This window comes from Candida margitis (genome assembly GCF_024628925.1).
Source record: "Candida margitis strain CBS 14175 chromosome Unknown scaffold4, whole genome shotgun sequence".
NCBI classification, from domain to species: domain Eukaryota; kingdom Fungi; phylum Ascomycota; class Pichiomycetes; order Serinales; family Debaryomycetaceae; genus Lodderomyces; species Lodderomyces margitis.
In genome coordinates, this window is record NW_026261813.1 from 234,678 (window position 1) to 259,542 (window position 24,865).

At 36.3% G+C, this 24,865-nt stretch overlaps 8 protein-coding genes across 8 annotated transcripts; 6 read left to right on the top strand and 2 right to left on the bottom strand. All coding sequences in view use genetic code 12, as the record gives it.

The window, feature by feature from the left end:
- Window positions 1-14: 14 nt before the first annotated feature.
- Window positions 15-1,517, bottom strand: ULP2 (SUMO protease; the record flags this gene model as incomplete). The annotated part of the gene is made up of 1 exon (XM_051814965.1): window positions 15-1,517. One exon carries the CDS (start codon window positions 1,515-1,517, stop codon window positions 15-17), a length of 1,503 nt encoding a protein of 500 aa, XP_051671492.1.
- A 2,730-nt stretch (window positions 1,518-4,247) lies between these two features.
- On the top strand, window positions 4,248-6,824 carry VTC3 (vacuolar transporter chaperone; the record flags this gene model as incomplete). Its single annotated transcript, XM_051814966.1, has 1 exon — window positions 4,248-6,824. One exon carries the CDS (start codon window positions 4,248-4,250, stop codon window positions 6,822-6,824), a length of 2,577 nt encoding a protein of 858 aa, XP_051671493.1.
- Window positions 6,825-7,201: 377 nt separating this feature from the next.
- CANMA_002853 (coatomer subunit zeta) lies at window positions 7,202-7,831 on the top strand (the record flags this gene model as incomplete). The annotated part of the gene is made up of 1 exon (XM_051814967.1): window positions 7,202-7,831. The coding sequence occupies one exon, from the start codon at window positions 7,202-7,204 to the stop codon at window positions 7,829-7,831; it is 630 nt and encodes a 209-aa protein (XP_051671494.1).
- A 214-nt stretch (window positions 7,832-8,045) lies between these two features.
- On the top strand, window positions 8,046-9,161 carry CANMA_002854 (uncharacterized protein; the record flags this gene model as incomplete). The annotated part of the gene is made up of 1 exon (XM_051814968.1): window positions 8,046-9,161. The coding sequence occupies one exon, from the start codon at window positions 8,046-8,048 to the stop codon at window positions 9,159-9,161; it is 1,116 nt and encodes a 371-aa protein (XP_051671495.1).
- Window positions 9,162-9,310: 149 nt separating this feature from the next.
- Window positions 9,311-10,654, bottom strand: CANMA_002855 (uncharacterized protein; the record flags this gene model as incomplete). The annotated part of the gene is made up of 1 exon (XM_051814969.1): window positions 9,311-10,654. One exon carries the CDS (start codon window positions 10,652-10,654, stop codon window positions 9,311-9,313), a length of 1,344 nt encoding a protein of 447 aa, XP_051671496.1.
- Window positions 10,655-14,206: 3,552 nt separating this feature from the next.
- On the top strand, window positions 14,207-16,417 carry DEM1 (Dem1p; the record flags this gene model as incomplete). The annotated part of the gene is made up of 1 exon (XM_051814971.1): window positions 14,207-16,417. The coding sequence occupies one exon, from the start codon at window positions 14,207-14,209 to the stop codon at window positions 16,415-16,417; it is 2,211 nt and encodes a 736-aa protein (XP_051671497.1).
- A 3,436-nt stretch (window positions 16,418-19,853) lies between these two features.
- Window positions 19,854-21,381, top strand: CIT1 (citrate (Si)-synthase; the record flags this gene model as incomplete). Its single annotated transcript, XM_051814972.1, has 2 exons — window positions 19,854-19,940; window positions 20,068-21,381. 2 exons carry the CDS (start codon window positions 19,854-19,856, stop codon window positions 21,379-21,381), a joined length of 1,401 nt encoding a protein of 466 aa, XP_051671498.1.
- A 366-nt stretch (window positions 21,382-21,747) lies between these two features.
- CANMA_002858 (isoleucine--tRNA ligase) lies at window positions 21,748-24,723 on the top strand (the record flags this gene model as incomplete). Its single annotated transcript, XM_051814973.1, has 1 exon — window positions 21,748-24,723. The coding sequence occupies one exon, from the start codon at window positions 21,748-21,750 to the stop codon at window positions 24,721-24,723; it is 2,976 nt and encodes a 991-aa protein (XP_051671499.1).
- Between the last annotated feature and the right edge of the window lie 142 nt (window positions 24,724-24,865).

Sequence of the window (24,865 nt, forward strand, 5' to 3'; positions counted from 1 at the left end):
TTTCTAATTCAGAATCATTTGAATAGTTGATCACTCATTATTTCAAAAGTCATACGCCGTCTAATCATTTTCATATCATTTTGGGAGTATTTCAATTCCAGGTTTTGGGCCAAGTATCGAGCAGCAATACATGTAAACACCCCACAATCAGATCCATTCTTTTGCTGTGGTGCTTCAATGTAGGGAACTGGTTTATACTTGATGGCATCATGACCTAATCGTTTCGCCTCATTGTCCATATACATTTGTAAGTTTTTCACTGCTTCGGGATTACCCGATTGTCCAAATCGCAACGAGTCGTAATACGTGATTGCTTTCTGTAGATTATCAACCACAGCCAATGCCCAGTGCGTGTTGCTGATATTTACTGGGACAATGACTTTATCCATGGCCAATAAATCAACTTTCTTCCGCTTGGCCCATCGCGCCACGCCACTATACCCTCTTGATGCTAAAGTGGAATAAAAATGAGTTGTCCAAATAAACACTTTGGGGCTTTGCTTCATGACTAGATTCAAGTAGAAATCGATAATATTATCATTAAGCCAACGTCCATCTTTTAAAGTTTGTAAATCAGCATAGGATATGTCTATACTATATTGATTTATGCATATGGATCTTGGGTTGGCAATCCATGCTTGATTCACCTTTGCCAACTGTGAATCATTTAGTGGTTCAATCTTGGCTTTAGAAGCCAATCTTTTTGCCGTGATAATATCTTGAGTTTTGGATTGTGCTTGTTTGTAAGTTTCGGAAATGCGGTCAATTTTAAAGTTGGCAATCAAATCATCAATTAATGAGTATGAAGTGATGGAGATTGGTCTAGGTGGGACATAAAAATTTAAAATCGATTGTTGATACTCGGTCTTGGGCTCAACATCAAAGAATTGAGGATGGTCATTGGATGAAGTGGCCAAAGGTGTTTGAGGGATCGGTTGGTGATCTATTTTCTGTTGAGACGGAGCCGAATACATTGGCGATGCAATTGACAAGTCAGTTCCATATTGTGGCATCTGCATTTGTTTCAGTCTACTAGATCTCAATCTCTTTAATGCAAGGTCCCGTAGTAGCAGGCTAGTACTATCGTGCGGTGTTGTCTTCGTCGTCGCCATGGTGCTGTTTCCTACCTGATCTCGAAAGCTATCTTCTAAAATGCTGTTTTGGGGTTCATAATGATTATTGTTGATGAGATGGTAATCATTAGTGATGTGGTAATTACGAGAGATGACTCTTTCTCCTAGAATCTCAATGTCTGAATCTTTGGTAGATGTTAGTTCTTCTTTCACTTCATTGGTATTACAATTTGGTGATTCTATGACATGAGGCTGCTGTGAAAAGTACGATAGGATAAGTGTGGTGATCTTGTAAAGTACCTTGTTGAATATCGACCAAAATATGTTTCCTCCTAAACCGTCATCTCTAGTTATCTGCATGGTATCCTTATGATTAGCAAAATTGTATGATAAATCATCTTGTATATATATTCGTTCCTGATCAAGTATAGGATTATTAAACATTGAGGGTGTATAAAGATTAAAAGCAGTTGATAGTGATAAACTAAATTTCTCTCTGTTTTTTTATTTTTTTGTTTTAAATTTTTCTTTGAGTACATTTTGTATTGCGCTTTGGGCGAGTCTAAACAAAACCAGTACTACATGTATGCTGCTTCTAAATTACTGTAAAAGACTGTGGAAAAATAAAAGACAACTTAATATGTTTTACAAGAGCATAACTATCATTAGCAAAGGGAAGTAGAAAGGTAGTGCTTTTTAAAATACAGAAAAGCGCAAAAAAAATGAAGCCAAACTCTTTTAAGAACAAGGTGGTCGCTACCAGTCTTGTTCAAATTCGCAATAATGGTCTTAAAAAAAAGTGCTACTCGAAACCTTTCATTTCTGTAATTCCACCACAGTCACAGAGTCATAAATTATGTCCCAACATGTAGACACAACAGAATCAGAAGAACACTCTTTTCATTTACACTATCCCATCTTAACTACCTATCTCAACAACTTCAATAGTGAATCCCTTTGCCATTGATAAAGTTCTCTACAAAAATTAATAAAACATTGGCCCACTTGTTTTTGTTTGGCAATAGTTTCATTGATCTTTCCATAGACAAAAATAAACACTCTTAGTGTTTCATGGCGAAGCTTTACAAGCCCCTGTGTTCTTTCCTAGAAGTTCAATTGGAAGTTGCAGCTGTGCCTTTTTTTTCTACCACTAGTTGCTACCATTATATGTCAAATTTTTACCTGTGCGAACTTCATTATTCAAGTCGCTTGCTAGATTAAATTTTGCGTGTTGGCGCGAGTTATGTAACTAAATAATGACCCACAGAACTTGATAAACAGACGAGACTGGGAATTGCGAACACAGTGCCAGCTACGATATTACTAGGTATGGTACGAACAACAAAGAGACTGCAAATTTAATTCAATACGGGGGATGCGAATTTAATTAAAGTTGGAAGAAAAAGTGTGATGATATATATTCATCCTGAAATCAGTGAATGTTTGTTGACAATGTAAGGTGCTTTAACGGGTTTTGATAAAAGGGTTTTGGGCGGATTCATGTATTTGCAGCTTTCTCACATATAAAATATTTTTTACTATCTGGTCTTTTTCTTCTCTATTTCTATCGTAACTGAGGTTTGAGTTTATAAGCATTTCAGCTTTATATACATTTAAACAGATGATGAGTTTATGTTTAACCACGTGGGTTCTCTGAATTGAATTTTTTAAAGTTATAATTACACAAACACCATACACACATATTAAAGAGTTTACAGAACACAACTACTGCTAATTAATTTTGACACTTCTTACACGACTTCTGTTGTTTTTGACAATCAACTTTATTATTGTTACAGCTATAGAGTAAGAAGTTTTAGTTAGTAAAGCAAAGTAAGGAAAAGTGTTGCAAAGTTGTTTTTTTAACCAAATGGCAGCCACTTTCTCTTCTTTAGATATATACACCTTTTGAGTTAGTACCCATATTGGCATTGGATATGGAACACGCAACTCCAATCAGCAATAGAAAGAGTCCCACTACTAAAAGTGCCACCCGAGGAGATTCCCAAATAGCATTGTTCACAAAGTAACATACACAACACAAAAGTAGATGCAGACCTAAAATATTTTGTTACTTACACTAAAGTTCACCAGCGATTGACACACACATACACACAGAAACATACAGAGAGAGAGGAGGACAAACACAGTCACGAAGCGACAATACTGACACAATTCTATTGAAGATGTGCAATTGAACTACCGGCTTACTTTTAAACTAAGGGGTTCATAAATATAAGATGACCTTTGCTGTTTGATATATGTGTGTGCTAGTTTGTTTATTCTATGAAGTAGTTTACACCAAAGCTACTCGTTTATGTTTATTCATAATAAACATAATAGTGCCAATAATGATATTGTTTGTGCAATGTTCGGGAATGCAAAAAAGAAAGAAAGCCTCGTTCCAAAAGAATATTCAATTTTTGTTTTGAATCTTTTGTAACCTTTAAAACTAAAACCATTGAGATTAAACAATAATAAAAAAGTGCTACTACTACAACAACTACTACTACTGCCAATAATAATAATAATAATAAACCACTATCAATTATTCCAAAGCAGAACGTTACATTTTTGAAAAATTAATTTTAATTTTACAATCTAATAATAATTACCCATCCCACGTTTCTCACCATAAAATAAAAGAAAATATAATTTCAATTTCAATCCCAACATAATTCTTTCTCCTTTTCCTTCTTCTTTTCCAATTGAAAAAAATCATCACCAGCTAGTATCCACTTCTTTTTCCATCCATCCATCCATCTATCCATCCAGTAGTAGAAGAAGAAGGAGTCTCACTTTTACATTGACCTTCGAGCATAGGGAGAGAGAGAGAAAAAAATAATAATAAATTTAATTTAAGTAGAACAGGTTAAAATTGAAAAACCAAAAGATTTCACAAAAGGCTTTTATACACAGCAAAAAAAGCAGAAACAGAGACAGACAAGGAGAGAATTTCATACATCAAAAAGAAGTCAGCAACACCAACAACACCAAAAACATCATCAAGTTCATTCTACTTTTCTGTCTTATCTTGATCACAGCAATTTCTATCAATACCACTAATACTACCACCACCACTGCCTCTAGGTTTTTGCAAAGCTCACAGTTTCTCCCTTTTGTTTTCTTTTGATTAACTACACTACTATCTTTCCCCCTTTTTTGAAAACTATTATGGCATCTAGCGAAGACCCTAAATCCAAAGCAGCTACTACCACGAGTAAACAACAGTCGTCTACCGCCCCAGCTTCTGAACTCCCTTCTAACAACAGCAAAAAGCAACAGCAAAGAGGAGAACACGAATCCAAAATGTTATTTGGCACCAAATTGGAAACTGAAATATATGGTCCATGGAAAGATTTCTATATTAATTATAACCAGTTGAAGAAGTTGCTTAAAGAAGGGGTTATTTTGAAAAATAACTGGACTGATAAAGACGAACAAAACTTTGTTAGTGCTTTGGATGAAAACTTGGAAAAAGTATTCACTTTTCAGCACAACAAGTTTGACGAATTGAATGATGAGTTGGACATCTTGCAACAGCAAACTGAAGTTGCCGATACTTTTGATGTTGACGCGTTTTCCAAGAAATTGGACCATTTGTTGAATGAAGCGCAAAATTTGGAACATTTTCAACGTTTGAATTATACTGGATTTATTAAAATTGTCAAGAAGCATGATAGGTTACATTCTAACTACTCAGTTAAACCATTGTTGAATGTTCGTTTGAAGAAATTGCCTTTCCATTCAGAAGATTATTCTCCTTTGTTGTACAAGATTGGTACCTTGTTTCAATTTTTGAGAGAAAACTATGAAGTTGACCAATCCTTGTCGAAATTATCATCGTTTAATGATGGTGCATTGAGTGGCGAGTTCCAATCGTTTAAATTTTGGGTCCATCCTGATAATTTAATGGAAGTAAAGACCACCATTTTGAGACATTTACCGGTGTTGGTTTACAATTCGAAAAAAGACGGCGATAACGATGACGATGATGACGATGATGATGAAGACGAAGAAAATGGTAAAGATAACCGACTCACGCAAACTGACCAAACTATCAATTGTTTATACTTTGACAATGAGCATTTTGATCTTTACAATCATAAATTGACCAAACTCAACAATTCATCAACTTTAAGAATCAGATGGATTGGGAAATTATCTGACAAGCCTAAAATCACTATGGAAAGAAAGGAGTTTGATGTTAATTCTAATTTTCACGTTGATGATAAAATCGAATTGAGACAAAAGTATATTAACCAATTTGTCATCAACCATGATGTTCCCAAGAAGTTTGTTAAGATCAATGACGAAGCCACAGTTCAGAGATTGTTGAAATTCATTGAAGAAAACAATTTACAGCCAATTTTGAGAACCACTTACAAGAGGACGGCATTCCAAATCCCCGGTGATGACAAGATTAGAATTATCATTGACTCTAATTTAACATTTATTAGGGAAGATTCATTTGATCCAATTTTACCCATCAGAGATCCTCATCAATGGCATCGTTTCGATTTAGACAATTCAAAACGCAATCAACAATTTTTAAGAAAAGGTGAATATAATAAATTCCCCTTCTCAACAATGGAGATTAAAATCAAGAAATCTTCAGTGAAAAACTTTAAGAAGTTGCAATGGATTAATGAATTGATCAACAGTAGCTACCTAGTTAAAGAAATCCCCAATTTTTCCAAATTTATTCATGGTGTTGCTTCATTATATTTAGAAGATGATAAATTGGATAATATTCCCATGTGGTTTAATGAATTGGAGGGAGATATTAATGATGATTTGCCCAAGTTGCCCACAAAAGTCAACAACGATGGTATAACTCAATTGAGCAATGATGACAATTTATCTAAATTCAAATCAATGATTTTGAAAAACAATGCCTCTGATTTCCAACCTCGATCGGCATCATTTTCTGGAAGTTTGTTATACAAAGGAGGTAGCAATAATGGTGATGAGATTACCTCTGTTTTGGAAACAGGAGGAACAGCAGCATCAGACAATTCTAAAATTGTTCCTGTTAATGAGGATGAGGATGAAGATGAAGATGAAGGTAATATTTCGCCCACTGGTAAGCCACTGGTGGGACAGAAACAGCAGCAAACTAGCAATTTCACCACTGATGACCAATCATCTGATTTTGATGAAGATGAGGATGAAGACAATGGCTCTGGTCTTGCCAAAGCCAATAGTTTCAAGAAATTGATCAAGTTTCCACAACAATTTTCCAAATTGATTGATGTTGATTCTGAAGATGAAGAAGTTGTATTGCCTACTGGAGTTGTTAAACCCGACCAATGGATTAAAAACATGGGACCAATTAAGATTGAACCAAAAGTTTGGTTGGCTAACGAACGTACCTTTAATAGATGGTTACATGTGACTACATTGTTGATGTCAGTTACATTTATTATTTATTCATCAACCATTCGATCAAATTTCCATGACTTGAGCACATATTTGGCATACTTTTATTTTGGATTAACGTTGTTTAGCTGTATTTGGGGTTACTATATCTTCATTGTGAGAAGAAACATTATATTGGAAAGAAGTGATAAACATTTGGACAATTCAATTGGTCCTTTGATTATTGCCTTTGGATTAATTGTTGCGTTGATTATTAATTTCGTGTTTGGTTGGAAGAGTTTACAATTGAATTACGAAGATAATCAGTTTTATGAGAATAATCCAATGCATAAAAAGATTCATCAATTTATGGTGGAAATGGTTAGCTGATTGGATGAGTAAAGTGGTTGTATTGTATTGATGCTGAATGTAAAACATTTTTTTTAGTATAGTTTTAGTATAAGTTGGAAAATATTGATAAAACAGTTTAATTTGAATGGTATTGTGTAGGGATGGAATGTAGTTGGACTGACTTTTGTTGATGATTGAAGCTTATAGGAGGCAAATAGTGTTGTGTTGTGTTGTGTTGTGATCGAATGGGGAAAGGCTGGGTGGGATACAAGTGTTTTGCAATCTGATGTCCTGTATATAAACTATTTAAACACCGTGTGTGTGTTTTGAAAGTGTTGAATTTTTTCTTTTTTCAACAAAACAAAACCAAATTCGACAAACTAGACCTATAAAGCTGTACACATATATCATCTACAATGTCATTAAATGTATCTTTATACACAGTTTCAGCTTTTCTAATACTAGACAATGAAGGTAACAGATTATATGCCAAGTATTACACACCACCAACAGACAATGACCATACCAACAACAACAACAACAACAACACCAAGACGGCTAAATCCGCCACCTCATCCAAATCAACCAGTCAGTTGAAATTTGAAAAATCATTATTCTCCAAGATCAATAAAGTTCATCAAGACATTCTCTTGTATGACAACAATTTAATTGTATATAAACAAATCAACGACACATCGTTAGTACTCGTGTCACCCATAAATGAGAATGAGTGTCTCATGTATTCGACATTGACCAATCTAGTTGAATCGTTAACCATATTGTTAAACAATACTATTGATAAAACCACCGTTATTGAGAACTATGACTTGGTGGTGTTGGCCATTGATGAGACTATCGATGATGGAGGCATCATTATTGAGTATGATCCAGCCACTATTGTGTCACGAGTGACTAATGCGCCAGTGAGCTCGGGGGCTGCTGGTGTTGTTGATTTGAAGAATATTGATTTGAGCGAAAAGGGATTATTTAATGCTTTGAGTTTTGCTGGTAAGAAGTTGGGTGAGAGATTACAACAAGGGTTGTAAAGAGGTGGCCATGTGGTGGATGCGTATATATGTGTATGTATACTAGTTAAGTAGTGAAATAAGACGGAATTTTTTTTTACATACGTTCAAACTATGTTTTGTATAATGTAGTCTCTTGAATTGTTGAAATCAAGAGAGAGAGAAGGTCAAAAAATATCAACACTGAGGAAAAACACATCGACAATTTACATCCATATCACTAACACACTGACAAATGGAGGATTCGTTCTACTTCTCTCTACTACGAATATCAATTGCCCAAATTCTAAAAACACAAGGATTTGACAAATGCAAACCATCAACCTTAGATACCCTCACATCGTTGTACATCAACTACTTGACCAAACTCACATCCGAATCCATCAACTTAAGTGTAACAAGAACAAGAACCAACTCGCCTGAAATACAAGATGTAATGCAAGCGATGATTGATATTGGACTGGTTAATGCTACGCAAGCTAATCGAATACACGACGAATATTTTGACGAGCTGGAGTATAATACTCAATCGATAAACCTGTTTAAAGGCTGGGTGATGAGTTACTATGGCGACCAAATTAGGGGTATTGCTAAAAGGAAGCAGAGGAAGGAGGACAATGAAGGAGAAAGAAATAAGATGATTGAGAATAATGAGGAACAACATACAAAGCAACAACAACAACAACAACCACCACCAACCCCTCATGACTTTTATACTCAATTCACACTAGCCAATGACATTAATTCCAAAAAGACCAATAACGGCAACAATGCACAAGAAGATGGTGACGACCTATCCTCAACTCACCATAGTAATTTAAATAAATTGAAATGGTTAAATCATTTACTAGATAAAGATTTAAAACTAGGTCATAGGTTGAAGTATCTATACGCTAGTGAATTCATAGCTGATGCATTTGAAGATGATTTGCTTACCCGTAAAACAAACCAACAAGAAGAACAAGAAGGTAGTAATAACAAGTTTAGTGACGCTGATATGGGGAATAGAGAAACCATGGATGATTTGTATTTAAAAGTGGCGAATATTCGAAATAGTGAGTGGAATGATTACATTGTAAAACCAATAACTAGTGATGTTGAAACGAAGGTCAAAAAAGACGGTAGTAATTCTGCTGCTGTTGCTGATGGTGGCAGAGGAGGTGAGGATGGTGTTGATGGTGATGATTTGGCTAAAAAGGAAGCTGTTTTGGAAAAATATCTACCTTATAACATCAAGTATTCAGAACAGTTATTAACTGATAACTTTGATGGTGTTGATAATGATGATGGTAGTCAAGATGCTGAGATGGAAGAAAGTGAAACCATGTCACAACCAGCTGCTGAAGTATAGAAGTTGAAGTAGAAAACAAATACATTATCCATATTGAAAGTTACAAGTTTATAATTTAGGTATATTGTGATATATCCAGCTATCTTTAGACCTACGTCTCATTCCCGTTCTATAAACCAACACCAACACCACTGTTACTACCCCGTTTTTTAATGCATACCTCTCTTCAATTTCAACGAATCACGTTTCTTTTCACTCAATGAAACGTAATTGGTATTGAAATTACTATTAAATCTTGCTTCATCCATTGGTGCATCATCTTGCATCAGCATCAGTATCAGCAGCAGTTGCAGCAGTTGCAGCAGTAACAGCAGGGCCCGTTGTTGTGAATACTGTTGTGAATATTGTTGTGCATATTGTTGGCCACATGGCTGGCTGGACCACAGTTGCTGTTGATGTGGCTGAGGGTGTTGATGTGGTGGTTGTGGTTCAAATGGTGAATCTAAAGCGAATCCTGTGTTTGGATTAAAACTTGATCTTCCATTTAAACTATTCAAAGCTTGTGCATTAGCTGATTCGGTATTTAAATGATATGGCACTGATGGTCCTGCACCAGCACCGCCTCCTGATCTACTTCTTTGTAAAAATGGTGGAGGTGCCAGTGGAAGAACAAAAGGAGATGATGTCATAGCTGGATACTCTTGGTTCACATGGGGCTGTTCAGAAGGTGGTGGTGGTGGGAAATATGCAGTTTGTGTTTGAATAGTACCACCGATTGATAATGGTTGTTGGGGAAAGTAATTCGATTGAGATTGAGATTGAATACCAGCTGATTGTGGTGGTGTACTATTTGCACTTGAACCTCCTCCGCCACCATTGAAAAGATTAGTTTGGATTGGAACACAATCCAATGAATCTGTGCTAGCATTGCTATTTCTAGGACGAAGACTATGGATGTTGCCCACGTGTAGCCAATTATTTGAATTGTTTCTTGTTAATGATTGTTTACGAAGATTCAACAGCGATGAACGGGATCTGATTGAGGCGTTACTTGGTTGAACCTGGCCCTGTGCTTGTGCTTGTTGTTGCTGAGCATTGTAGTTCATCAAGTTCATCTCATTGAGTGATAAATTCGATATAGACGTATTCTTCATCCCATTTGCCATGGGATATGGTGGTCTCTTGAGTGACGTGTTGTTCGTACCAGCAGAGCTATTGTTACCGTCGTTACTAGCTTCAGGGTCATCGATATCAGTTAATATATCATCCGAATCAGAGTACTGTGGATTTTGATAGAATGACGAGTTTTGGTTAAACTGGCCCTGTTGTTGAGACTGTTGTTGTTGTATTGTATTTTGATTATTGTATGAGTTTTGGTGGTGTAAAGGTGGGGGGTTGAATGGATATTGGCCCGGTGCCTCCAATGGTGTTTTCAAAGTTTGGTCTATTGGGGTGTATGGCTGTGAATTTAATCCTGACGGGGTTGATATCGATGGTTGATTAAATTCCATCTTGTTTAATTTCAAATGTAAGTTTAAGTTCTTGTTAATCATGGTGAGCAGCTGTCTTTTATAGAATAAAATGAAATGCAAGTAAAATATGTGAATTGATACAAGTCTATGACTGAAATGCAAAATGATAAACTATGTCTAATAATGCAAATAAATGATACAAGTGTTCTATTCTATTAAAACGTGAATATGAAACTTTTTTTTTGGAGTGAATAACAAACGAAGAAGTAGTAGGGAGTCTTTAGCCTATCTTTGTTCTGTGTATATGTGAGTGTGTGTGTATAATTAAGGGAGAAGATGTGTTGCTCTAAGTAAAGCAATAGTCGTACTAATCAGTAGTTGCTTTGAGTGGCTGTGATGTAAAATAACAGACGCGTGTGTTGAAAGTTTGTTCCTGAAAATATTTTTGAGCCTTGTAACTCTCTTTCTCTCTTTGCCTCTTTTCTTGACTCCTTTTTAACTGTTTTCTTTTGCTATAACAGAATGACAGTACTGATGTACAAGTTAGCTTTGATGAAAGCAGGCAAATACGGAAACAAGAAGAAGAAGAAGTATCTTGAGTCTAATTATTTTTTTTCTAATTTTTTGGGACACTAGAGACAAAGGGTTTTAATTTTTGTTGGAAATTTTTATTTTTATTTTTTTTTTTTTATTTTTTTATTGTTGAATAATAATCAAAAAACATTGACATAATAATTACGTAATTTATTATATAATTATAGTAACAATTATCAGAAACAACTAAAGACAGCAACTACTTTCTACTACTACTCTTTCTACTACTACTACTACTACTTTGTATCTTATGATACTTCAAGTCTTACCTCTCTTTAGTCTATCACATTAGTTCTGCACTCTAAGGAGAAAAGGAGAGAATTGTGTCAGGAGATATTGTTGTTAAAGGTTGTAGTTTCCAATAACTCACGAAGGTCTAATCACTATATTTTACGCAACCCCCAATCGCACTTCAAATATACTCCTGTGTGTATGCATCACGTCTATCCAAAACTGCTATTAATGCATGCTTGTGTGTTATGTCGAGTAGTATATAGTTTATAGTTAAATGGATATTACGGATGATAACTCATTCTTTGTGTAATATTTCCAAATTCATAAGAAGTATCTCTTTACCTTGTCCTTCTTTTGTGCAAAGTTTTTTCAGGCCCAAACAGTATGTATAAACCCTAAACGATTGTGAAAGGGGTAACAAACAAATAAAGAGATATTTATCACAAACACTGGCTACAAACCATACTTCGATACGCGTTTGTGGAAAGTCTTGTAAAACAGGCACATACAAGAAGTAATTGTGTATACGTGGAGTTTGATCAGTGTAAGAGGCTGGATAGAGGTACACTATTATTAAATGAAGGAGAAGAATTTGAACGAATAATAATGGAGTCAACATAATAAAAAAATACATCAAAATTTCTGCCTAAAGAATCAACCTAATTACAATAAAAACTAGCACTCTATTCATTCCACCTGAGATGACGCACAATAATGTGTGCGTGTGTGTGTGTGTTTGAACGTATTTTGCAATCCAAGAGTAAGTTTGCCTAGGGATTGTCTGTATACGTTATTGTATACTATTAATAAAATCTTCGTAAATATTTTATTTCCTTCATCATGTCAATATTTGAATCTAAAGATGAGAACTGCTTTATTGGAAAAGAGGAGCTATAACTCAAAATAGTTTATTTTTAGCTTTTATAAACAGTGCTTTTTTTTAACTACTTAGCACTCCTAATTGGGTTAAATTATGACTTTTTGTAGTCCTCACTCCTGCATTCTTACATCATACGACTTAGAAGAATATTACGGGAAGATTAATTGTACATATATGCAAGATCCAGCCAGTGCCTTGAATAGGTACAGCTATTAGCGCTATGTCTCCCTTTGTTTCAAAGTGTCCACGAAAAGTTAGTTGCCCATTTCCTCTTCTCTATAGTGAAAACATTATAAAGTAAGATACGCTGCTGATCATTTGATGATCTTTTCTTGCATGGTTTGTTGCACAGATGCAGAACGCCTACTATAGCAATCTGTATACTTAAAATAGCAACTATTAAAGTTGCGAGAGTGTTCGAGATAACTAATTCCCATTTAGGTTAAATTACTGAAAATTTTATGTAAGTTCCAACGCGTATTTATTTGGGCCTATTTTTTTTTTCGCAACAATACTGTTCATACCCAATTAGGTTAAATTATTGATTAATCAAAAATTATTGTGCTATTAAAGGAAACCACCATTAAAGGATTACACTGAACTCCATTTGAAGTCCGAATACAACTATATTGTATACTAAAAACAGACTGTTCTAGACCTTCAGTCATATGTGGCAATAGTGTTTCCAATAGAAAACAAAAGAGTCAGAAGGACCTTGAAGAAGTAAAGTTGAAGAGTGAGTAAAAAAAGTCACTTCCCACCTCTGCTGTTATTTTACACAATGTTTATAGGATTGAAATCCATTTTTTTTAGTCTAAAAGGTGGACAAAATCAACCAGTAAGCTTAGATAAGTTCTCCACGAAAGTTTGGCAAGTGAAAAGCACCATCAATGTGCAAGTTATCAACACGCAGGGTATTGAATGCTTCCAGTACTTTATATGCAAACCTTGCCCAACGTCTATTGTAGACAACAACTAACTAAATTGTTTATTTAGGAAAAGACAAAAGTATTAGAAGTTTTGATTATTCAACTACGATTCCTACGACCTAGTGATTGTGTATGTGTACTTTAAGTCGTGCGATTTTCTAATCCGTTTCACCAAAAGCTGGTTGGTAAAACGCATAGGACCCGATTTTCATTGTATATAATATATCTTCTTGTCTTAAGAAAGAGCCACAATGGGAAAAATCTCTGATTGGTACCTAGTCAGCTCATCCGGTGTGTTAAACAAGTTTCGGTAATTTTGTGTTGTTGGGGTTATCATTGCCTGATTCCAACTATGCTTCACAGCTATGTTTTGGTAGAGTCTCAGTTTTGTTTAGCTTATAAATGTTTCATACAGTGCTTGACACTCTGACACTGGGTAATAAATGCTGGAACAGTGTGTCAATTCATTGTTGCACGATAGCTTCAAGACATATCTATTGTCGCATCCAAATCGGGCAACTCTTCATATATAAGCCGCGCAGAAGAAAAAAAAAATTATTAACACGATATGGCACCAGCTATGGACCCTCACACTACTCCACAAGCATATGACCAACCTACGAAACATATCTGATTCACGTTTGATCATAACAGTACTGAAGATCAACGCGGATATTGTACAAAGACTTTATACTTCGTAGTCACTGGTGTATATATAACGACGCCATCGTGTCCACTTATCATCTCCCAAAAGTGTCAAAGGTTAAGCTCAAGGAGGTCCATCAGACAGACTATCACTGAAAGAAGCAAAGGGACCTAAATTAACGCGATTCTATGACAAACAGACAAATTAACAAACAACTACTCCACAACAATTTTAACAGGTTGCGCATAACATCATATCGGAGGCAACTAGTTCCGCACCGATTCATCCTGCAGTCAAAAGCACGCGTAAGTCGTCAAGTACAACCAGTCCCTTTCGATCAAGACAAAACCATGAGTGCTGCTATGTTAAAAGTGGAAGTTGAAGGTGCTTGTGATTCATTGGGAAATCTTGCATTGGAAGATACTTTTGGTTCATCGTTGACAGGAGGAGAAAGAGGTAAGAAAAAGAAAGCAAAGGCGATCTCGCAGGGAGATGATACTCGCGTTTTGCATAAACCAGGCTATGATGATGATTTGTTCAAGATTGAAAAACAGAGGCCCAAGTTCACCCAGGCACAAATACGTGACTTCGAAGCACATCTCAATGAGAAAGAAAAAGAGGCGTATGCTCAGGCTATAATTAGGCAAGTGCAACAACTGTCAGAGACAGCTGCAAAAAACGCTGAAAAGAAAGCAACAAAGACACGAAAAACCAAACTGGTGACGAAATCAAAGAAAGGTGGAGCTAAAGCAACCTCACCATCACCACTTCAAACAGAAGACGAACTTCTTTTTGCAAACAATGAAAGCTTAAGCAACATTTATGATAATTGGAACTTGTCCCATTCAGCAAACTTACCCATTGTCAGTCCGCTTCCGGGAGATAATATTCCATTTACATTCTTTAGCAAGCATAATGCCGATCCAACCATTATCCAATCGCCACGCTTATCAGTAACGAGAATTTTAGTCAATAACTGGTGTCAAGCACGCGAGTACTACAAGATATATTCTGGATCGTTGCGATCGCCACCTTCAGAAGCCATGGAGCAAGGAAGTCGCTACCACGCCGCTTTGGAAGAAGAAACGCATCCTCTGATTGACTTGCTGGATTTGTTGACTTTTGTTTCTCAAAAGGCTGATGCTTTGAAGAAGGCGTTGCTGGGTAAAACGGGGAAGTTGAAGAGGAGACAAAAGGTGCCAGCAGATGCTCTTTCCAAAGGACAAAATGGTAAGGAAGTTGTTGAGTTGTTGGATGAAATGAAGTCTGTCTCCCAGGAAGACTTGTTGGCCAATGAATGGTCGCATAAAGTTATTTCTCGGTTATTTGCATTATTAACAAATGCAAAAGCTAGAGAAATCCCCATTCATGGCTATATCAATTTGAATCAAGCTAAATTTATTGAGCCCCGCGATGGTGCTCTGGCATTGGACAATTCAGTTCTTGTTTCTGCCATTGTTGATTTATTCCAGTTTAAAAATCATAAAGACCCCACTGATTTGACGTTTTTTACCGAGATGCAAAATATGATGGAGTTTGAATTTGATAAAGATAGAGCTGGAAGTAAACTCATGATTGATTTGACGAGGTTTATGCCTGAGGCAGCAAAAGTGCTTGCTGAGTATAATCGAAATGATAATTTATCCCTTGTTATATCCGACGTCAAGACCCGCAGTGACAATAGTGTACCTTATCAACAATCAGTTGTAGCCGGTGCCAAGGTGCAAACGTTTCTTTATCGCAGATTCTTTGATACGTTGTCTAAAGATGCCCCCTTCACGTATCGCGGGTTTATCGAGAACGCAATGAAACGCAACTTGGATATTGATAAACCGTTGAGCCCCTTTATAGTGTTGCAAATGTTGCGATTGAATCATAATTTGTTTTATAATGATTTTGTTAAATTGAGTAATGGTGAACCGCTTGGGTTTGATCCGTTTGATGAGGACCTTAAGTTGAACAAGTTGAGTCAATCTCTAGCTGGTTTGAAAATCGAGGGACTGGGACTAGACAGTATACCCCTTGGCTCAGCACTGACAAAACATGATGCTTTCCGATTCGATTTGTTATTTCAAAATGTCAACGACTTCTCCTTCACCACTCCGTCAAACCAATCGTACCTCAACGAGCTAGACCAATTAGAGCCGCAACAGTCCAAACAACAATTTCCTTATTCGCATTACATGAAGCCCCTTTTGAAAACATGGCAGACCCCACCAACACTACGATACTTGGCAGCAAGATCAGCCCAATTATTGCATCTCTTTAACAACTTTACTGATAATTTAACCACTGTTGAGTACCACAATGCGTTGAAACATGAAGTGTTTGAAATCAGGCAGTATCAGTATCAAGAACAAGACTTGCAAGCAGAAGTTGACGAGGCTAGTAAGTTTTGGTTAGGTAAACTTGTGCCTCAATTTGCTGATTCTAAATCCAAATGCAATTATTGTGAGTTTAAACTAAAGTGTATTGTTGGTCGAGGTGAAGCTGATGATGATATGTATAAGCGGAAAATGGTCGGTCCTAAAGTGAGACAATTTATTGGCCAATCGGTATAAAAGAGCAGCATGTAACGAAGCTTATATATGTATAGCTTTTCAAATTATTTATAACTTATTTATGAACATATATCTACAGTGTACATCAAAGTACAAGTAAAGATGTAAGGCACCTTCAAAAAGATCAATCCATTACTCCCTTTTTTGCAAAAAAAGAGTTGGCGTTAAACCTCGATTGATCTCTCTGTTATAATGCCTCTTTTGATTTATGGGATTCGTTTACCGAGTACACCTAGATTAGAAATGGCATGCAACCGGAGATATAGTCCCAAAAAAGAAAAGAAGGAAAGAAAGAGATAAATAGGAAGAAGGGATGAGGGTAGTTAATCAATGGTGGGATGTGAATGTCTTTGATCTGATGGAAAGACACAAATAAAAATAAAAAAAGAATTCAATAAGTAGAAATGAGTTCTTTGGTTTTCAAGATATCGTATATTGACAAGTGAACTTGTTGATGAGTATATACGCTATTTGGTGGATGGTGTTGATCGTTGGTTTCGTTGTGGTTTTATTTTAATACAATTTTTCAAAGACAGGGAAAAAATTTTCTTTTTGAATTGCAGAAAAATGGTATTAATGGTAGCGCAGTACATAGAAAACAAATAAAGTCTGTATGTAGTCAATAAAAGTAATAAGTAAGCCATTTCGTAGTCTCCCATCTCTAAAATATTATTAAAAGGGTATTTAATAGCAGTTGGAGGGCAAGGAACTATTTAGCTGCTTCTTGCTCCAATTTAAGAGGTATGTCTAATTGCTTTTTTTTGTATTATTTTGGTTCCAAACTTGGACCAAACTACGATTTTATAAAGAGCAAAACCAAATATTAAAAGACCCTTTAAACTATTGTTATAAAATAATCTTCCCTCTGGGAGGAAACTTTAGCCTAGGACTCCAAACGGTTTTGTTTTAGAGATTGGTGAGCTTAAATTACATAGTTTAGATATCTTTCCCAATTATGCAATATATGTGTGTTATCAATTTTATTTTCTCTTTTCTTCCTATAACTCTCTGTCTCGATTATTATTAGTTTTGTTTGACATAGAAGTAATAAGGTGGTAAAGGTAAAATGTTTTATTATAGAATGGCATTTTTCAAATCTGGTGATTTTAAAAAATTTTTTTTGTCTAGTACAATGTAAATAAAGTAAAAGTAAAGTATATGCCCCACCCCCACAAAAAGATAATTTTTCAAAAAACTCCGAGATTTTCAGCCACGTTTGTGTAATTTTGTTTTTAGAATTTTTTTCTTAGCCTTTTCAATGCAAAGTGAAGTCCTCCATGAGAAGACAGAAAAGTATTCAAAAGTTATCATATTGGGCAAGAAGAAAAAGACAAGATCAATTAAGCAACATTACACTAAAGAAACTAACAACTGACAGTAGTTGAAGAGAAGAGGCCTCTTTTTCGTCTGGTCTTATATAAATATGGATTTGGCTTTCGTTTTTATGTGATGTGGAACTCCAGAGGCGGAATAGAAATCAGTTGATATTTTGATCTTGTTAACTTTTGACTAAACCAATACTTTTAGTTTAACCTTTAACCTCATGTAAGTGTGAGAAAGGGGTGTAGGGCGGCAAAAGTCCAACAACTAAAGAAAGAAAGAAGACTCCTATTTTGTTGTAGGACTTACACAACAAAACCCCATGGAAAATTTATAAAATAAGGGGAGTATAACTATAATTGAACTCCGAGGTTATCCCTATTTGTGTGACAGTAAGTGTTTAGAAGTGGTTTTGTCATTCACGCGTAAAAGTTCGGATATTGAAGAGTAGTGTCGGACCCAAATTTGTTCAAGAAGAAAAAGAAAGAAATGACGTAAAATAATAAAAAGAGAGAAGAAAAAAAAAAACAAAATAAAAAATGTCGAAAATCTGGGGAAATAAAAGAATAAAAATAGTCTGAGCGACATTTTTATAGTAGACTGTTTTTTTTTTCATGCACTCCGATTGGTCAGGAATTATAAGGTAAAGTTAATTCAGCTCTTCACCAGCAGATTAACAAAAACCAAAAACTGAAGATAAATTGAGATGGACATACCACCACCCCCACACTTCTGATCATAGTAGAAGCAGTAGTTTCATACTGTTCCTTTTTTACCCGGGGGAACAAGAGCCAATCCATTAGTTAATCTAAGTTTTAATCTAAGTTTTAATCTAAGTTTTAAGTGCAATTTATTTTTATTTAAAAAACGTTTTCTTTAAAGTTTTTAATAAAGAAATGCACGACTTTTTGAAAGTGTGGCAGATGATTCATAACAAACACCTTTAGTAGGAGTTGTCCCAACGAGGAAGAGACTATAAACCATCTATCCAAGTCAATCGGCGGTCTCTCAGTTGTAGGTGTGTTTTCAGAGTAAATATTTCCTAACTTCCTACCTTTGCTGTTCGCGAAGTAGAAGTTTATTTTCAGTTTTTCTTTTTTGCAATTTGCCATACCAAATAACTAAGAACAATACAGTTTCAGAGTAGACCAATGATATAGCTACTTACTGCTCTCTCATAACCACTAAGGGTTTTTCGTATTTCGCAATTGACAACCACAATAAAGATTTTGATAGAGCAGTCGAATTTATAAAAATAAACCAGTTTCACATACTTTTTCACAACGGTTTTATTCATTGTGCTTCTTGCTCGGTCAATTTTTGCTTGTGAGAAAAGTTATTTAACCGAGTATATATTAAAGAAAAGGTCGTGGTGGGTTGCTGAAAAAAAAAGAACATAAATTGAGAGAGAGTGTGTGTCGTGTGTGTACCAAAAATCCAGATACTTTGTGTAATATTCCACCAATCCCACGATAGTGTAATTTCATTGGTTGAGGCAATTTTATCTCAAGCGACATTTCAATTTCATATTAACGTCCTTTTACAATAGAGGTGGGTTTTATTCTCCGAAAGCAACCCATGTGACTCTTTGGAAGTGGGAATTGCACTCATCTGGTGCTTATCTTAACATATGAAAGAAGTGGGATTTGCTATTGACACTCATGCAACAGTGTAAATGTATATTATTTACAGTCATGTAATTCTTTCCTCGGTCTTTGCGGGTAGCAGCATTTCTCTCTCAAAGTGTGTGTCTGTATGTGTGTCGGCATCGGCATAAAAAAAAAATAACACATTGTCTAATGATGTAACACAAGACAATGCGACATTTAATTAAGGCTTTGTACACAAAAAACGAACCAAAATGCAGACATTTTTTTTTTTTTCTTTTTTCTTTCTTCAAAACACACACAACCCACACACACAAACAAGCAAAACATTTTCATTTAAACAATTGATTAAATAAAATTCAATTTAAATATCCCTTCAAATTTCCTTCTTTTGATTTTAAAACTAGAAAATTTTTCTTCTTCTTTTAAAATTGAATTGAACTTTTGTCTTTTACATTTTAGTTAAATTCAAAACTTATTTATATATATCTATCATTACTATTACTACAATGTCTTCATTGAGAACTTTTCAACGTTCATCAACCTTGGCTAGAAACGCTGTTAAGTCAGTTAGAACTTATGCCACTGCTGAACCAGTATGTTTATTAATCACCCCCACACTGACAGACTATTCACATGCCAATTGGAAAAAGACTATGTCTAGTCTCCAATTTGGCTTATAAAACGTATCTCTTTATACTAACTTTATTCATTTGTATTTAGACTTTAAAGCAAAGATTGGATGAATTGATTCCAGAAAAAGCTGAAGAAATCAAACAATTAAAAAAAGAATACGGTAAAACCGTTATTGGTGAAGTATTGTTGGAACAAGCTTATGGTGGTATGAGAGGTATCAAGGGTTTGGTTTGGGAAGGTTCAGTTTTGGACCCAATTGAAGGTATCCGTTTCAGAGGTAGAACCATTCCAGACATTCAAAAGGAATTGCCAAAAGCCCCAGGTGGAAGTGAACCATTGCCAGAAGCTTTATTTTGGTTGTTGTTGACCGGTGAAGTCCCATCTGAAGCACAAACCAAGGCCTTTTCTGAGGAATTGGCTGCCAGATCAGAATTGCCAAAACACGTTGAAGACTTGATTGACAGGTCTCCAGCTCATTTGCACCCAATGGCTCAATTCTCCATTGCTGTTACTGCTTTGGAATCTGAATCCGAGTTTGCTAAGGCTTATGCTAAGGGTGTCAACAAGAAGGACTACTGGAAATATACCTATGAAGACTCCATCTCATTATTGGCCAAGTTGCCAGTTATTGCTGCCAAGATCTACAGAAATGTTTTCAAGGACGGTAAATTACCAACTCAAGTTGATGGTAAATTAGATTACGGTGCCAATTTGGCTCATTTGTTGGGTTACGAAAATCCCGAATTTTTGGAATTGATGAGATTATACTTGACCATCCATTCTGATCACGAAGGTGGTAACGTTTCTGCTCACACTACCCACTTGGTTGGTTCAGCATTATCCTCACCAATGTTGTCATTGGCTGCTGGTTTGAATGGTTTGGCTGGTCCATTGCACGGAAGAGCCAATCAAGAAGTTTTGGAATGGTTGTTCAAGTTGAAGGAAGAATTGCACGGTGACTACTCCAAGGAAAACATCGAAAAATACTTGTGGGAAACCTTGAATGCTGGTAGAGTTGTTCCAGGTTACGGACACGCCGTCTTGAGAAAGACTGATCCAAGATACACAGCTCAAAGAGAATTTGCTTTGAAACATATGCCAGACTATGAATTGTTCAAGTTGGTTTCAAACATTTACGAAGTTGCTCCAGGTGTATTGACCAAGCAAGGTAAGACCAAGAACCCATGGCCAAATGTCGACTCACACTCTGGTGTCTTGTTGCAATACTATGGCTTGAAGGAAGAATCTTTCTACACTGTTTTGTTTGGTGTTGCTAGAGCCTTCGGTGTATTGCCACAATTGATTTTGGACAGAGGTGTTGGTATGCCAATTGAACGTCCTAAATCATTCTCCACTGAAAAATACATTGAGTTGGTTAAGAACATCAAAGCTAACAACTAAGTCAGAGGAGAGAAGAAGATGAAGAAGCAGATGAAGGGCGGAGAGGGTATTTAGAGTATATACATATTCCTTCCACACAAACACACACTCACATATACGTCTTTTTCATTTAAAGGAATGAAAATGAGATGATGATTTAAATAGAAAAAATATAAGTCTATTTTGAAACGATTTACTTTTGTTCATTATTGTATGTAATTAGTTCTTTGACTTGTCAATGGTGTGTTTATTATCCTATAAACATAGGTTCAGTCTAGTGAGGTGACTGGCTGGTCCGTCCAAAACCACTCTGACTAGTGCGAAACAGGATTTTTTTTGCAACAGAAAATTTTCAGTTTACTCAAGAGTCTGTCAACCAATCAACAAATGCTACGGTCTTTGCATCACCAGACAAGATGCTTTGCCTCCTGCCCGGCACAGCTCAACAAAATAAAATATTCCAAAACTCTACAACTACCACAGACCAACTTCAGTCCCAAGATCCCGCGCGGAAGTGCTCGTGATGAACTAATCAAAAGAACCGGAGTCGACATTTACCACTGGCAACAACAACATAAATCTACCCACACACCTTTTGTACTTCATGATGGACCACCTTATGCCAACGGGAAGCTACACGTGGGCCATGCGTTGAACAAAATATGTAAAGATATCATTATACGATACCAGTTGATTCATCAAGATAAATTGATCAAATACCAACCGGGGTGGGATTGTCATGGGTTACCCATTGAATTGAAAGTGGAACACAAATTGGGAAACTCCGAATTTAAAGATCCAGTCGGGACAAGAAAGGCATGTAGAGAGTATGCTATGACCATGATTAATGAACAACGTCAAGAGTTTTTGGAATTCGGTATAATGACTGATTTCAACAAGCCGTATGTTACGATGGACCACAAGTTTGAGAGTAATCAGTTGCAAGTGTTTAGCAAGTTGGTTGAAAATGGCCTATTGAGCCAACAGTTGAAGCCAGTATGGTATGGATGTGATACGCAAACGGCATTGGCCGAAGCTGAGTTGGAATATAATGACAAACACAAGTCAGTAGCGATTTATGTTAAATTCCCCGTTGTAAATGAAGATAAATTTGCAAGTATCGTGAGGCAGAATAGCCATCATCTGCTTTCGCCAAATGATCATGTCAAGTTGTTGATTTGGACGAGTACGCCATGGACCATACCGGCAAATAGAGCGATTTGCGTGAGTGAAAACTTGACATATACACTCATCAAGAAAAACGACGAGGTGCTAGTAGTTGCCAAGACTTTGGTTGATGATGTACTCAGATTAGATCTGGAGTACATCCATATTGATGTCGATATTCCTGGTGCCGCATTGATTGGTGTACAATATGTTAACCCAGCAGCCGAGGATGATGTGCCAAGACCGGTGATACATGGTGACCATGTTGTCGGTACAGCTGGTACTGGTTTAGTCCACAATGCGCCAGCCCATGGACGTGAAGACTACATCGTTGCCAAACAAAATGGCATCAAGATTGATTCTTCTTGTGTTGATAACAGGGGGAAATACATTGTTGATGAACTTCCACCGGGTTTCCAAAAATTGGGTCCGTTGAAAGTGAATGAAATTAGATCGAATATGTTGTGTGTTGATGTGTTGAAACAACATGATATGATTTACAATCTCAACAAGAATTTTATTCATTCGTATCCTTATGATTGGAGATCACAAACGCCAGTCATCCAACGCGCTACTCCCCAGTGGTTTGTTAACGTTGATAAGATCAAGCCATTTGCTTTGGAAGCATTGAGCAAGGTGGAGTTCCATCCGACAAGTGGATACAACAGGTTAATGTCATTTATTGAGAATAGAGACGAATGGTGTATTTCAAGACAAAGATCGTGGGGAGTTCCGTTACCAATTGTATACGATGCCGATACACATAAGCCAGTAATGGACTTGGATGTGATTAATCACATAATCAACAAGGTTGACGAGTTTGGTTCTGATGAATGGTTTGTCAAAGAATCAGATATAAGTCGTTGGTTGCCGTCAAATATGTCGGGAACTAAATACTACAAGGGCCAAGATACGATGGATGTCTGGTTTGACTCCGGTACCTCTTGGACCACGTTGCGTGATAAGATTGAACAATGTAACGAGACTACAGAACCATTGGCTGATGTGTATCTTGAAGGAAGTGATCAACATCGTGGCTGGTTCCAGTCATCTTTATTAAACAAGGTGATTTACTCTGGTGAAAAAGGCACCACATTCCAGCCAGTTGCACCTTACAAGGCGGTAATTACTCATGGATTTATCACTGATGCACATGGACAGAAAATGTCCAAGACTAAGGGGAATATTTTTGCCCCACATGAAGCAATTGAAGGTTGCAAGAAACCTTGGACGCCACTTTTGGGTACCGATGGGTTGAGATTATGGGCAGCATCGTCAAATTACCAGCAGGATGTCGGGTTCCACCCAGAGGTGTTGACTAGGGTCAGTGAGGTGGGTAAGAAATATCGCGTTACATTTAAATACCTTTTGGGAAATTTGTACGATTTTGCAACTCCTGTTGAATATAGCCAGTTGAGTGATTTGGACAAGTACATCCTACACACATTGCATCAATTACAATTGACTTGTGCTGGTTATTACCAGTCATACAATTTTTCTCGCGTTGTTAGTTCGGTTAATTCCCATGTCAATTCGATATTGAGTGCTATTTATTTTGACGTTTCTAAAGACTGCTTGTATACTGACAAGTCCGACTCAATTAAACGCCGAGCCATACAAACAGTATTGAATGAGATCTTGAAAACGTATGTTGGGATCTTGGCTCCTATTCAACCATTGACAGTACAAGAAGTTTGGGATGAGTATGTTAAAATCAACAAGAATGTAACTGACTCTCCATTTAAGGAACCTTGGAGTACTTATGGATTACCCCAATCGTATGTCAACCACGACTTGGATTTGCAATTTAGTGCGTTTTTCAAATTGAGAGATGAGATTTACAAGGAGATTGAGACGTTGAAGCAGAATAGTTTCTTTAAGAATAAATTAGAGTTGGAAATCGTCTTGACGAATACACTGGGCAATAACAACTCATCATTGTTTGAGTTCCTCAAACGGAATGAATCATACCTCGATGACATGTTTTTGGTTTCCAAAACAACTCTTGTTGAAAATGGGAATGGCGGTGCAGTCGATGTGGATAATTTACAAACTGTAGACATCAACGGTGACAAAGTTGGTGTTTCTGTGAAACTTTCAGATGATCACAAGTGTGGCAGGTGTTGGAAATTCACTGCATCTGAACCAGAATCATTATGTGGTAAATGCAAAGATGTTGTAAATAGCATACAGTAAGTAGAGACAATATAGATTTGAGAGATGTAAAATACAAATCGCGCGTCAAGAAATTTCGTCAAGAGAAAGTCTCCGAAACTGAAAACTGAAAACTCGAACTCAAACAGATACACATACACGTATACATACACATACACATCTC